At 40.3% G+C, this 15,796-nt stretch overlaps 1 protein-coding gene across 4 annotated transcripts in view; it reads left to right on the forward strand.

The window, feature by feature from the left end:
* The first annotated feature begins 3,649 nt into the window (after positions 1–3,649).
* Positions 3,650–15,796, forward strand: part of osgepl1 (O-sialoglycoprotein endopeptidase-like 1) — a 43,796-nt gene continuing 31,649 nt past the window's right edge. For 2 of the 4 annotated variants that reach the window (XM_061926243.2, XM_072912014.1), the window contains exons 1-4: positions 3,650–4,028; positions 8,350–8,737; positions 8,807–9,011; positions 14,433–14,581. In XM_061926243.2, coding sequence (XP_061782227.1) covers positions 3,820–4,028; positions 8,350–8,737; positions 8,807–9,011; positions 14,433–14,581 — 951 coding nt within the window. In that variant the 5' untranslated portion in view covers positions 3,650–3,819. Of the gene's footprint in view, positions 4,057–8,349; positions 8,738–8,806; positions 9,012–14,432; positions 14,582–15,796 lie in introns of all 4 variants that reach the window. The other 2 variants (XM_072912015.1, XM_072912016.1) reach the window with 2 other exon arrangements.

Below are 15,796 nucleotides of genomic sequence, written 5' to 3' on the forward strand. Positions count from 1 at the left end.
AAGTCGGACATGTTTCCAGTGAGGGTTGGACTTCGCCAAGGCTGCACTTTGACACCGATTCTGCTCATAACTTTTATGGACAGAATTTCTAGGCGCAGTCAAGGCGTTGAGAGGATCCGGTTTGGTGGCTGCAGGAGTAGGTCTCTGCTTTTTGCAGATGATGTGGTCCTGATGGCTTCATCTGGCCAGGATCTTCAGCTCTCACTGGATCGGTTCGCAGCCGAGTGTGAAGCGACTGGGATGAGAATCAGCACCTCCAAGTCCGAGTCCATGGTTCTCGCCCGGAAAAGGGTGGAGTGCCATCTCCGGGTTGGGGAGGAGACCCTGCCCCAAGTGAAGGAGTTCAAGTACCTAGGAGTCTTGTTCACGAGTGAGGGAAAAGTGGATCGTGAGATCGACAGGCGGATCGGTGCGCCATCTTCAGTAATGCGGACGCTGTATCGATCCGTTGTGGTGAAGAAGGAGCTGAGCCGGAAGGCAAAGCTCTCAATTTACCGGTCGATCTACGTTCCCATCCTCACCTATGGTCATGAGCTTTGGGTTATGACCGAAAGGACAAGATCACGGGTACAGGCGGCCGAAATGAGTTTCCTCCGCCGGGTGGCGGGTCTCTCCCTTAGAGATAGGGTGAGAAGCTCTGCCATCCGGGGGGAGCTCAAAGTAAAGCCGCTGCTCCTCCACATCGAGAGGAGCCAGATGAGGTGGTTCGGGCATCTGGTCAGGATGCCACCCGAACGCCTCCCTAGGGAGGGTCCCTCAGGAAGAGCTGGACGAAGTGGCTGGGGAGAGGGAAGTCTGGGTTTCCCTGCTTAGGATGCTGCCCCCGCGAACCGACCTCGGATAAGCGGAAGAACATGGATGGATGGATGGATGGCCACTAACATTTTTTAACAAATCATGAATTACTTTGCACCATGTTTGTACAAATAATAACTCATGTAAAATACAAAAGTCAACTTTCAAATTTTTAAATAAACCATGTCACACTTTGAACTGGACACCAAATCTGTTATCTGTTTCTTTGTCAGTTAGTGAAGACCAAGTCTTTAAAATATTTTCTTGGATTTTCAAATTCTATTTGAGTTTTGTCTCTCTCAGAATTAAAAATGTCGAGCAAAGCGAGACCAGCTTGCTAGTAAATAAATAAGAAATAAAAAATAGAGGCAACTCACTGGTAAGTGCTGCTATTTAAGCTATTTTTAGAACAGGCCAGCGGGCTACTCATCTGGTCCTTGCGGGCTATCTGGTGCCCGCGGGCACCGCGTTGGTGACCCTTGCGTTAGGGTCTCTAAACTCGCGGGCTGGGATACCCGGACAGGAACGACGTTCTTATTACCCTGTAAAGACTGTGATGGTTAGATACAAGAAGGACATTGATGTTACCTGCACCTTATGCAACATGCATCCAGGGACTGTTTACCACCTCTTTTGGACTTGTGAAAGTACTCGATCACTATGGCAGGGCATCTGTCGTTTCATCCTGGACAATATTCATGACAAATGAATTTGAAAAAATTTGAAAATGTATATTACCTTTGCAACCTCATTATACAATTGGCTAAGTTTTATATTCATAAATGTAAGTTTCTCAATACCCGACTTGTTTTTTGTGCCTTTAAAAATAATTAGAACTCTACTTTAAAACACTCTCTACCTCTAAGAACCAAAAAGCTGTGAAAACTATGATGCTGTGTTCCAAATTTGGATTATTGACATAATTTGTGTGAGCCTATGGCTTTACATTTTGTTACATATATATATTTAGCATTCTATTTTAGTTACTTTATTGAGTTTACAACCCCCTGCCGCTGTTTTGTACTGTTTCTGTACTTGTTTTGTTCTTTATTATTTATTGATTGCATGTAAATGTTGCATATTATAAATAAAGGTTTATAAGATAAAATAAAAAAGGAACGACGTTCTTCTTTTTTATTTAATTTGACATCCACCAACTTGGCGTATTACCACCCAACAAAGTTATTTGATCCCCATGATCCAATTGAAAAAGATTCACAGCAGCAGATTGAAGATTGACCGTACACTATAATACATGGTGTTTACGTGACGTCACACATCCGGGTTATCCCGGGTCATCCGCCATCTTGGGAGGCAAACAAAACACACCTGGCCTAGTTGACACGCTTCACGATTATTGACAATAGCTTCGAGCAAACACTGGTGAAAGGCGCATAATGGTTATTTCCTGTTGAGTGAATGGATGTACAAATCGACGGGATGGATCAGTGCAGCGAGGATTTTTCAGTATTCCTAAAATTAGACACAACGAAGGAGAACAGACAAGGAGAATCAGCGAGGAGAGACGACGCTTGTGGTTGGCAAGCATCAACAGGAAAGAGGAGCCATCTCAACATTCCAAAATATGTTCTGATCACTTTGTAACAGGTAGGATTACGTCTCAATCTGTTTATTAAACATTTTAGAACGATGTATTGTTTATTTTTTTGTCAATTTGCTATTCTCGAAGCCCTTTATGGGATGGACCACGAAAGCGAAAGCCCCCCCCCCTCAGGATATATAGCGCCCATCTCAGCCCAGGTTGCTTGTTATCAAAACTAACAAATTGAATAAATTAACAAATTTATCACATATATAAATAAATATAAGTGGATGGGAGAGGACAGGCTTGGGCAGACTCCCCTTATCCTAAGGAGTCCGACGTGTCCTCGCTAAACACATGGTTTTAATGTACGTTATATATACATACCCTGCCCACTACAAGCACTTTCTCGTTTGCAGTCATGCTTTTAACGTCGCTGACCCATCCGTTAATAAACTGGTTGTACGCCTCCAGAGACTTGAATGCCCTCAATTCCTCCATTGTATAGGCACTGGTGTAATTGACGAGGTAGTTCAAAATGTCTATGTACGTTATGGCCGGGAGGCATTTGTGGTCATACGTGAAACTTTGTTTCGGCACTTCGTACGGGTCAACGCCTATGCATTGTGTCTTCTGGTTGTATCTTTCCAACGTCTGGTTGTCCAAGCCTTCTTTATACTTCTTTTTTGCTGGTTTCTCGGCCATTATGCATACGTTTGTGAACGGGTTCGTATATATGAATTTGCTGATGTTGTACCGGTGCGCTTGCCTTTCAAAATGGCGGATCGCGCGGAGCATCATGGGAAATCAGTCGGGCGTGAAAACTATGTATAGCGCCGATATTCAAGCGACAGACATTTAAACGTTTGCTGATAGACACACGGAATCATTTACGTGTGACACCGCAAGGTAAACTTAAATGATATTTAGCTAAAGTATCAGAGGGGCTTTGTTATTTGAAATACTTACGCCAACACAAAAACATACGCTTGTACTTTAAATGAAATCAATAAAGCAGAGAAGGTCACTTGTTCGTCCTTTATTTGGTAACTTCCGCCCTGCCCCACATCCCGCGCATGCGTGTAGGCATCGCTCACTGCCCGTACATTACAGTAATAACCACGAATGACTAATAAATCATGTAAGCACAATAGAAACGAATGCTTGGCTCAGTGCCTGCTCCCTTTCCGCCCTTCTGATTGAGAGACCAGCCTGCTAAGCCAAACTGCCAAAGCAATGTAAAAAAAAAAACAAGCTCGCTATATACTCCAGTGCAGTAGGTGGCGGTGTGTAATTGCAGTTAAAAAAAAGTAGCGTGTCAGTTGGAAACACGGAGACGAGCAAGGAGAAGCGGTCCACAGATTCAGAGAAAAGAAAAACTAGCTTCTCGATCCTTTCTAGTTGTTAATCTTATATGGACATTTTAGTAACACTAAGAAACTAGATAATGCTTTCTCAGTTAATTGTTAGCGTTGGCTAATATGTACGCCATGTTCTCTTTAAAGACAAAAAATATACACAGTCTGCTTCAATATCAACACTCATGGAGATGCCTTGCTTTAGGGAACTCCGGCTCACGACTAGTTTTGGGCATTGAGAGCAGCTGCGATGACACTGGAGCTGCTGTTGTCGATGAGACTGGTGCTGTGCTGGGGGAGGCTCTGCACACACAGAAAGAGGTGCATCTGAGGTGGGAGTTCTTTATCATGGCACTTGTGGTAAGGTTCATGGTTGGTGAGGCACTGACTTATTTTTTCACTTAAATGTTTGTACTCTAATGTCCATACAAAGATTAGAACAATTCACTTAAGGTAAAGCTATTGTTTTCAAATACTTCGTTTTAAATCAGATGATTCATGGTTGTGTGGTGTTCTGGTCTGTGGGACCCGTTTTCATTTTTTATTAAAAGGAAAATGATACAATTAATTGGTTTTTCAAACTGAGACTCACTGACTTTGCCTCATTTTCTGTGAAGAACATATATCAGAATACATATTTAATGACCACACACCATACACCCCCCCTACACATTTCTATTACATATAAGAGGTCCGGGTCCACTGGACCCGGGGCTAATAGAAGTGTGGAAATTGATGTTCTGTGTACCACACGCACCCACCCACACACACACACAGCAGGCCTAGACAGGAGGAGGACAGAGTGTAGATACACAGAACATCAGAGGGTCAAATGTGCGAGAAAATGAGAGCAGACAGTGTTGACAAACAATGTTGCAACCTTGTGTGGGAACCGCAGGTGCATAAACACAAAAGAAGAATCCCTGTGGGATGCAGAAACTGGCAGAGAAATTTTCCGTGCAACGTTCATATTGTTGTTACTTAGCCAGCGTTTGTGGGTCTGATGGACCCGTTGCATTTTGTGGCTTTTAATGCCTCACAATCAAACACTTTTATGTTAAAATACTGAACAGATGTTTATTGGGGTAATGTAAACATCTGCTTTTAATGTCTCACAATCAAACACTTTTATGTTAAAATACTGAACAGATGTTTATTGGGATAAGGTAAACATCTGTTCAGTATTTTAACATAAAAGTGTTTGATTGTGAGGCATTAAAAGCCACAAAATACAACGGGTCCATCAGACCCACAAACGCTGGCTGAGAAACAACAATATGAACATTACACGAGGGTTATTGCAGTAAGTGATTTACTTAGAATTAAAACAAAACATTTAAAAATAGAAACGAATAAGATTACCTCTAAAAAGACCTCAATATTTTTTCACACAAATGCAATTTTATTGTCAGAAAGTCATACACAAGCAATTTTCAAATATTTTACTTAGTGTGTGTGCCTCACAATAAGAAGGTCCTGGGTTCGATCACCCCAGGTTTGGGGTCTTTGTATTTGGCTCGAGCCACCCCCGCGACCCTGAGGGGGACAAGCGGTAGTAAATGGATGGATGGATGGATGGATGGATGGATGTCGGTACAGATTACGAATCGACATTTGCCAGCTCACACACCAGTTGGAGTCTCCTAAATTATCTTGCAGTGTCTTATGCTTTGACCTGAGCACTGACAGTACAACAACGCACAGTGCCTTTAAGCATTTTATTTAAAAAAATAACTGATTAATTTGCGTTTTTACATACCGGTAATTAATGCAAAAAAATTATGATCAACCACACACGTTAAATTTAAAAGTCCTAATTTTTTCATAGAACGCAAAAAAACTGTGGTCTTTACCTTTTATTAGTATAGGAAGTACATGCAGCTATCTGCATACCTGTCAGCATATTCTGAAGGAATCAATAACGTACTATCTATCTATTTATCTTTGAAATATTAGAAAATTCCCGGGACAATCTGGGATTTTCTACCACATTGGAACTTTAGTTTATATTTATTAAACAATTGAAATCAAGACCAGAAAGTGCTTCAGTGGATAGCCTTTTGACACCCAATTCGAGCCAGGAGAAGGAGGTGTCATCATTTAAACAGTGGACAATAAAAGGTATTAAAGAAATATGTAACGTCATTCAAAATAAGGAATTGCAGAGTTTTTAAACATTGAAAGACAAATGTTGTTTACAAAATAGCAATCTGGCCCCAGAGAAATACAACGACCCACAAGCACACAAAAGGCTCATCAACCACCCACATGTAAAATGTGTTTCAATCTGGGTTATTTTAGACGAACCGCCTCTCTTATGATGTGTAGCCCTCCTCTTGAAAAGGTAATGATCCTTCCGCTGTTTCACAAACGAAAACTTTATGACATTTATTTCCTTTACTTGATCAGTTTTGATGTCCTCTTGGTCTTTGCCAAAGCCAGGAACCTCACAAACTGTGGTTTGAACATTTTTTTTTTTGAGACGGAAAAAGTCACAAATGTTTTGTTATTATTCACGTTTTTTTATATACATTTTTTTAACTTGGAATCGCTACAGTATGTATAAGAACTATAGCACATCCATGTGACATTACTGACACATAGTTAGTTACCAGTGCAATACTACACATCATCATGGGTTTATTTGTCTTTGGAAAAAAAAGCCAAAACTTATCATTGACTATGGGCAAAATGTAACATATCAGATTTGACTATCAAAATCCTTAGTCCCTAACGTATTTTATGTGGTCATTGTTATTCTTTTTTTCATCCTCAGCCTCACCTGCCTCCCCTGGCCGCATGTCACCGTTTCATATTTATTTTTCATCAAAGTCATTGCAATTGTCTGTAATGTAGTTTTAAAGGCCTACTGAAATGCAATTTTCTTATTTAAACGGGGATAGCAGGTCCATTCTATGTGTCATACTTGATCATTTTGCGATATTGCCATATTTTTGCTGAAAGGATTTAGTAGAGAACATCGACGATAAAGTTTGCAACTTTTGGTCGCTGATAAAAAAGCCTTGCCTGTACCGGAAGTAGCAGACGAGTAGCGTGATGTCACAGGTTGTGGAGCTCCTCACATCTGCACATTGTTTACAATCATGGCCACCAGCAGCGAGAGCGATTCGGACAGAGAAAGCGACGATTTCCCCATTAATTTGAGCGAGGATGAAAGATTCGTGGATGAGGAAAGAGAGAGTGAAGGACTAGAGGGCAGTGGGAGCCATTCAGATAGGGAAGATGCTGTGAGAGGCGGGTGTGACCTGATATTCAGCTGGGAATGACTAAAACAGTAAATAAACACTAGACATATACAGTATATACTCTATTAGCCACAACACAACCAGGCTTATATTTAATATGCCACAAATTAATACCGCATAACAAACACCTCCCCCCTCCCGTCCATATAACCCGCCAATACAACTCAAACACCAGCACAACACACTCAATCCCACAGCCCAAAGTACCGTTCACCTCCCCAAAGTTCATACAGCACATATATTTCCCCAAAGTCCCCAAAATTACGTACGTGAGACTTTTTGAGACTTTATTAGTAGGTTGCACAGTGAAGTACATATTCCATACAATTGACCACTAAATGGTAACACCCGAATAAGTTTTTCAACTTGTTTAAGTCGGGGTCCACTTAAATTGATTCATGATACAGATATATACTATCATATATACTATCATCATAATACAGTCATCACACAAGATAATCATCAGGGTGTATACATTGAATTATTTACGTGACATGCACATAGCGGCACGCACGTACAGGCAAGCGATCAAATGTTTGGAAGCTTACTCACAGTACCGTATCTGCGTATCTAACTCAAAGTCCTCCTGGTAAGAGTCTCTGTTGTCCCAGTTCTCCACAGGCCAATGGTAAAGATTGACTGTCATCTTTCGGGAATGTAAACAATGAAACACCGGCCGTGTTTGTGTTGCTGAAGTCGGCCGCAATACACCGCTTCCCTCCTACAGCTTTCTTCTTTGCTGTCTCCATTGTTCATTGAACAAATTGCAAAAGATTCACCAACACAGATGTTCAGAATACTGTGGAATTTTGCGATGAAACAGACGACTTAATAGCTGGCCACCATGCTATCTCAAAATGTCTTCCACAATCCGCGACGTCACACGCTGACGTCATTATACCGAGACGTTTTCAGCAGGATATGTCGCGTGAAATTTAAAATTGCACTTTAGTAAACTAACCCGGCCGTATTGGCATGTGTTGCAATGTTAAGATTTCATCATTGATATATAAACTATCAGACTGCGTCGTCGGTAATAGTGGGTTTCAGTAGGCCTTTAACATTAATCAATCAAAGTTTACTTACAAAGCCCTTAATCACAAATGTCTCAAAGGGCTGCACAAGCCACAATGACATCCTCGGCTCAGATCCCACTCACATCAGGACAAGAAAAGACTCAACCCAATGGGAACAAGAGCAGAAAAGAGAGACAGCAGATCAACTGGTCTAAAAAAATTATATTTAAAAGATGGAGTATACAAATTAGTTTTAAGATATGACTTAAATGCTTCTACTGAGGTCGCATCTCTAACTTACAGGTTGGGCATTCCAGAGTACTGGAGCCCGAATAGAAAACGCTCTAAAGCCTGCATATCTCCCAATACAGGACAGGAGGTATCATTCCAACCGTGGCACAACAGCTTCATCGGGAACACATCGAGCATGTGGTCAAGGAGGCTTTGCAGAGGAGCGGTGTGGACCCAAGCCAACTGTCGGCTGTAGCCACCACAGTGAAGCCAGGCCTAGGGCTGAGCTTGGGCGTTGGTCTTGAGTTCAGCCAGAGGTTCGTTAGACAGAACAACAAGCCTTTCATCCCCATCCACCACATGGAAGCCCATGCCCTGACTGTCCGGATGTTACAGCCAGTTTCTTTCCCATTCCTGGTCTTGCTCATCTCTGGTGGTCACTCCCTTCTTGCTGTAGCTCGCGGGGTGGACGACTTCCTTCTTCTTGGCCACAGTCTGGATGAAGCTCCTGGTGATTCACTAGATAAAGTAAGCCTTTTAACTATGATGTTGCCGTTGTTGGTTTAAAGCTAATTTAGTTTTTCTTTGGATTAACAGGTGGCAAGGCGTTTGTCACTCATCAAACACCCAAAGTGCTCTACACTGAGTGGAGGACAAGCGATAGAGCTTCTGGCGAAGGACGGTGACCGGATGAGGTTTCCTTTCACGACACCTATGGGACAAAATTACGACTGCTGCTTTTCTTTTGCTGGTCTTCGAAATCAAATTAACATGACGATAGTGAAAAAAGAAGCAGAGGAAGGTATGAGGACACATAATCTCTTGTTTTAAATATACCATTGTAGAGTGGATAATGTGGTAATCTAGTCTGATTTAGTATAGAATGATTATTGCACTGGAAGTTTAACTATGTCCACAAAAGGCAAATGGTGGGTAGAAATTGCTATGTTTCCATCGCAAATTCAACCTATTCAATACTCTCCTATCCCCACAACTTCATCACTACGGTTGGGTATAGTTTGAATTGGAATGTTTCCGGTTTTCAAGTCCTTCTTTCAATTCCGGTTTCTAACCGATTCTTAAATAGGCAGGGTCCTCATAAAAGTTTGCATGGTTTCAATGATGGCGCTAACCAGAGTTCTGTTTGGTGGAAATGTCCGATTGATTACTTAAACAAAAAAAAAAATATTAGCAATGGGGTTGTCTCGGTCCAATATTGATATTGGATATAGATCCAATATCAGCTAAAAACAAGTTTCTTTCATCCAAAATCTCCGATATAAGCTACAGTCCTGCAGCATGACTACTTGTGCAAAATAACAGTTAACATCTAAATGTCCTCCAATAAGCACACAAGGTTAGTCTTTTCTTGTATTTTAGTCAAGTCATTTACAAAATGTAAACATGGTAGGGTTTTTGGCTACTAGGAGCTAGCACCTACACAACAGCTAAGCACACAAGCTATGCATAAGTGTCCTTAACTGAACAATTTTGCGGTCTAAAACACCACGTTTATTAACATAAACAAGTGGGGTCGGGCGATATGGCTAAACACTGTATCACGATATAAGTGTTTTATCGAAAATAAGGACCAGGAGAAAAATACATAAATGTAAACATTTTTATTTAAAATGTAACCTTTCTCTGATCCCCTCAGCAATCAAGCTAGAAAGGAAAGGAAATGAAATGTCAACACAGCCATGGAAAACACTTAATCAATGTACCGTAAACAAACTTCTAAAATCATATTAAGCATTGTAACTAGGGATGTCCGATAAATGCGTTAAAATGTAATATCGGAAATGATCGGTATGGTTTTTTTGTTTTTGTTTTTTTAAATCAACATAAAAAACACAAGATACACTTACAATTAGTGCACCAACCCAAAAAAACTCCCTCCCCCATTTACACTCATTCACAGTCATTCACACAAAAGGGTTGTTTCTTTCTGTTATTAATATTGTGGTTCCTACATTATATATCAATATATATCAATACAGTCTGCAAGGGATACAGTCCATTAGCACACTTGATTGTGCGTGATGCTGGTCCACTAATAGTACTAACCTTTAACAGTTAATTTTACTCATTTTCATTACTAGTTTCTATGTAACTGTTTTTATATTGTTTTACTTTCTTTTTTATTCAAGAAAAAGTTTTTAATTTATTTATCTTATTTTATTAATTTTTAAAAAAAGTACCTTATCTTCACCATACCTGGTTGTCCAAATTAGGCATAATAATGTGTTAATTCCACCACTGCATATATCGGTTGATATCGGTATCGATTGATATCCATCCATCCATCCATTTTCTACCGCTTATTCCCTTTGGGGTCGCGGGGGGCGCTGGAGCCTATCTCAGCTACAATCGGGCGGAAGGCGGGGTACACCCTGGACAAGTCGCCACCTCATCGCAGGGCCAACACAGATAGACAGACAACATTCACACTCACATCCACACACTAGGGCCAATTTAGTGTTGCCAATCAACTTATCCCCAGGTGCATGTCTTTGGAGGTGGGAGGAAGCCGGAGTACCCGGAGGAAACCCATGCAGTCACGGGGAGAACATGCAAACTCCACACAGAAAGATCCCGAGCCCGGGATTGAACCCAAGACTACTCAGGACCTTCGTATTGTGAGGCAGATGCACTAACCCCTCTGCCACCGTGAAGCCCAATCGATTGATATCGGTATCGGTAATTAAAGAGTTGGACAAAATCGTAATATCGGATATCGGCAAAAAGCCATTATCGGACATCCCGAATTGTAACCTTTTACAATTAAGGTACAAAACTAAGGAATACTTGAGAAATGCTTAATAAAATGTAACAAAATAGTGCAGTGTGAAAATGTAAACAGAGAAACCCAAGAATAACTATTTTCTGCATGTATTCTGCTGTGCTCAAGGGTGAGTGCGGCTATGGTGGTGTGATATTACTTACTACGAGCGCCTCGGTCTGACTACGGTCCGTTTAAAAAAAAAACTGCCATGCTGTTAAGGTGACGTTTCTTGTTACATCGACAGTTTTTACGATCTCTGCAGCACTTAATTTTTAACCTCTTTTTTTCACTCCACGCAAGGAATCAACCGCAAGACAACAAGATGGCGCAAGCAAATTTGGTAGTTGATACCGTTACCTGATTGGCTGTTAGCATGTCACTCCCACTGATCAATGATCAATTCATGCGTTGCTCGGTTACAAGAGAGCGAGTGCCTTTGTTCATGCAACCAACTTTGCTTCGCAATTTTCGGTTTCTTCCAACAGAAAAAAAAATATCTATATGTATTGAATGTTTTATCAACATGTCTTTCGTGATATATATTGATATATTTTTATCACTGAGCTCTATAAACAAGTATCAGATCATTATAGTTGCATAAATATTAGTTGCACATTACTTCAGATAAAAAGTCTTCAAAACTAGGAATCAAAATTGAAAAGTATGAACGATTCCAAAATAATCTGATTGTTAGTCCTGGTTCCAGTCAATGCATGATTCCCAACCCTATTCATCGGAAATGTAGTCCAATTATTGTAATTTCCGTCAATACAATTTTTCAAAATGTAATGTTTGTTTCTTGTGTAGACAAACCAGGTTAAGCAACATTTTAACAATATCTCAACTCTTTACTGCTCTATCTGCACAACTCATGCCCACACTTGTAGCTTAGACCGTCTTCCGGTGACCGTCTGCAGCACTAAGCCTTCTGGGTAATTTAGTGTATAAACATTTAGCAACACACCCATGTTCTCTCTTCTTTGTTTATACTGACAATGTTGTGGATGTGTGATGATATACTTTCAAATACTAACATCACTGCTGTAGATCGCTCCCAGCCGTTCCCTAATGCTCCTTATTTCAACAGTAAAACGTACATATACAGTATATACATACATTTCTGCAACTTGTGGATGAAAATAAGGGATCTTTTGGTGGTGTTTGTTTTTCTACAAACCCCGTTTCCATATGAGTTGGGAAATTGTGTTAGATGTAAATATAAACGGAATACAATGATTTGCAAATCATTTTCAAGCCATATTCAGTTGAATATGCTACAAAGACAACATATTTGATGTTCAAACTGATAAACATTTTTTTTTTGCAAATAATCATTAACTTTAGAATTTGATGCCAGCAACACGTGACAAAGAAGTTGGGAAATACTGATAAAGTTGAGGAATGCTCATCAAACACTTATTTGAACCATCCCACAGGTGAACAGGCAAATTAGGAACAGGTGGGTGCCATGATTGGGTTTAAAAGTAGATTCCATGAAATGTTCAGTCATTCACAAACAAGGATGGGGCGAGGGTCACCACTTTGTCAACAAATGCGTGAGCAAATTGTTGAACAGTTTAAGAAAAACCTTTCTCAACCAGCTATTGCAAGGAATTCAGGGATTTCACCATCTACGGTCCGTAATATCATCAAAGGGTTCAGAGAATCTGGAGAAATCACTGCACGTAAGCAGCTAAGCCCGTGACCTTCGATCTCTCAGGCTGTACTGCATCAACAAGCGACATCAGTGTGTAAAGGATATCACCACATGGGCTCAGGAACACTTCAGAAACCCACTGTCAGTAACTACAGTTGGTCGCTACATCTGTAAGTGCAAGTTAAAACTCTCCTATGCAAGGCGAAAACCGTTTATCAACAACACCCAGAAACGCCGTCGGCTTTGCTGGGCTGGGCCTAAGCTCATCTAAGATGGACTGATACAGAGAGGAAAAGTGTTCTGTGGTCTGACGAGTCCACATTTCAAATTGTTTTTGTCAACTGTGGATGTCGTGTCCTCCGGACCAAAGACGAAAAGAACCATCCAGATTGTTATAGGCGCAAAGTTGAAAAGCCAGCATCTGTGATGGTATGGGGGTGTATTAGTGCCCAAGGCATGGGTAACTTACACATCTGTGAAGGCGCCATTAATGCTGAAAGTTAAATACAGGTTTTGGAGCAACATATGTTGCCATCCAAGCAACGTTATCATGGACGCCCCTGCTTATTTCAGCAAGACAATGCCAAGCCACGTGCTACATCAACGTGGCTTCTTAGTAAAAGAGTGTAGGTACTAGACTGGCCTGCCTGTAATCCAGACCTGTCTCCCATTGAAAATGTGTGGCGTATTATGAAGCCTAAAATACCACAACGGAGACCCCCGGACTGTTGAACAACTTAAGCTGTACATCAAGCAAGAATGGGAAAGAATTCCACCTGAGAAGCTTAAAAAATGTGTCTCCTCAGTTCCCAAACGTTTACTGAGTGTTGTTAAAAGGAAAGGCCATGTAACACAGTGGTGAACATGCCCTTTCCCAAATACTTTGTCACGTGTTGCAGCCATGAAATTCTAAGTTAATTATTATTTGCAAAAAAATAAAAAATAAAGTTTATGAGTTTGAACATCAAATATCTTGTCTTTGTAGTGCATTCAATTGAATATGGGTTGAAAATGATTTGCAAATCATTGTATTCTGTTTATATTTACATCTAACACGATTTCCCAACTCATATGGAAACAGGGTTTGTAATATAGTAATCTGACAATGGGTTTTGATGAACTAGGTAAGTAGCTACTTATTAACGAACAGGGAGCATTACGTGAAGCTGGGGGAACACAAGTCTACAGTGCTAAATATATCTTGTGGCGTACCCCAGGGAACAATACTGGTACCAAAATTGTTCAATCTTTATAAAACGACTAATTACAAAGAAGAAGAATCCTGATAAACATTTTGCATTTTTTTGAAAAATGTAATAATCTTATTTATCTCATTATGCGAATTACAACTTACCGGTAATCAACTATTTGTTCATGAGAATTCTTTGAATATTTATTTGTTTATTTATTTCATTTTTGTGACAAATTGAGGACAGGAAGTGAACAAACAAATGTATTAGTAATTTATATGAAACGGAAAAGGGGTAGGATTGAATAAGATCTGCTTCTTCCTACTCCTTTTCGGGCATGTTATGAGAAATATAAAATTTGTGATGTACCATCGTAACCATCATATGCATGTTTGAAATACATGATAACTATTACCATAAAAAATATGTTGCAAATGTCTACCTTTTACAAAAAAGATATATGTTTGTCATCAACGGTTATGCTGTTGCTATTCCTAATAAGTATATTTGGTATTTTGGCCTTATTCTCGTTGTTGCGCTGCATATGACCAATTTCTCTCAAGATGTGAGTGTTATTTTCTTCCTCTGCAGGCATTGAACGTGGAACTCTGCTGTCATGTGTGAGTGATATTGCGGCGGCGACACAGCACACAGTTGCCTGTCATCTGGCAAAGCGTACACATCGAGCAATCTTGTTCTGCAAGGCCAATGGACTGCTACCCTCACTCTGTCCCACACTGGTAGGTGTATGTCAAACTCATCCTTCAATCTGTGTCTCAGTGGCCTTGTGGTTAGAGTGTCCGCCCTGAGATCGGTAGGTCGTGAGTTCAAACCCCGGCCGAGTTATACCAAAGACACTAAAAATGGGACCCATTACCTCCCTGCTTGGCACTCAGCATCAAGGGTTGGAATTGGGGGTTAAATCACCAAAATGATTCCCGGGCGCGGCCACCGCTGCTGCTCACTGCTCCCCTCACCTCCCAGGGGATGAACAAGGGGATGGGTCAAATGCAGAGGACAAATTTCACCACACCTAGTGTGTGTGTGACAATCATTGGTACTTTAACTTTAACTTAATACATGTCCTGTTCTTTGATCCAAATCCACCAATAATATTGTCCCTCACATCTCAAATGTGATAATTTTGTGATTACTTATTGAGACAACATATAAATTCCAAGTTGTTTTTAGTAGTAATTAAGTTTTTACCAGCCACAGATGTCATTAAGTGTACTGTGGGAAATGATCAGGTTTGACTTGGTCAGAAAAGTATTCGACGAGTCACACGGTCCACAGGAAGTTGCAATTTGTTAATGTTATTTGTTTACGTTAAAAATATGTTTTTGCTGAACCACTGTAATGTGCTTAGTGTCAACATCAGTAAATGCTATCAGAATGAAATTAATCTTTATTGTCATCATACAAATGTAAAATGAAATTTTACTGACACCTACCGTTCCTTGTGGAATAAGATTGAAAGGATTAAATATAGATGCAATATGAAATATGTGAATATCTTACTAAACTTCACTTGATTAAAAAAATACACTAAAACAACAAGCATGTAAGATACTAAGTAGTACCAAAGTTCCAATTTCAAAGTGACTTTAAAGGTTTATGTGGTTATATGTCATGTATTTGCTAATTCTTTACAAAAAATTAACTCCTGTTACTTTCAGTCCTGTTACTCAATTGAGTCGTCTTTGGCTTTCCTTGTACAAAAATGAAATAGTGTTCTGAGGTAGGCTAATGTATGTATTGAATAGTTCGATGTGTGTGGTATCAAAATTAAGAGTTGTAAAAAAGACTAAAATTGTCTTTCATTTTTAGTTACAACAAGCAACTGGCACTGATTCGATAGAATGACCCGCTAGACCAGGGATACGGCCCGCCAGAATCCCCCCCCCCCCCAAAAAAAAATACATATATATGTGTACAGCTCCACTAATGGACAT

The sequence above is a fragment of the Nerophis lumbriciformis genome, linkage group LG31 (genome assembly GCF_033978685.3).
Source record: "Nerophis lumbriciformis linkage group LG31, RoL_Nlum_v2.1, whole genome shotgun sequence".
NCBI lineage: Eukaryota > Metazoa > Chordata > Actinopteri > Syngnathiformes > Syngnathidae > Nerophis > Nerophis lumbriciformis.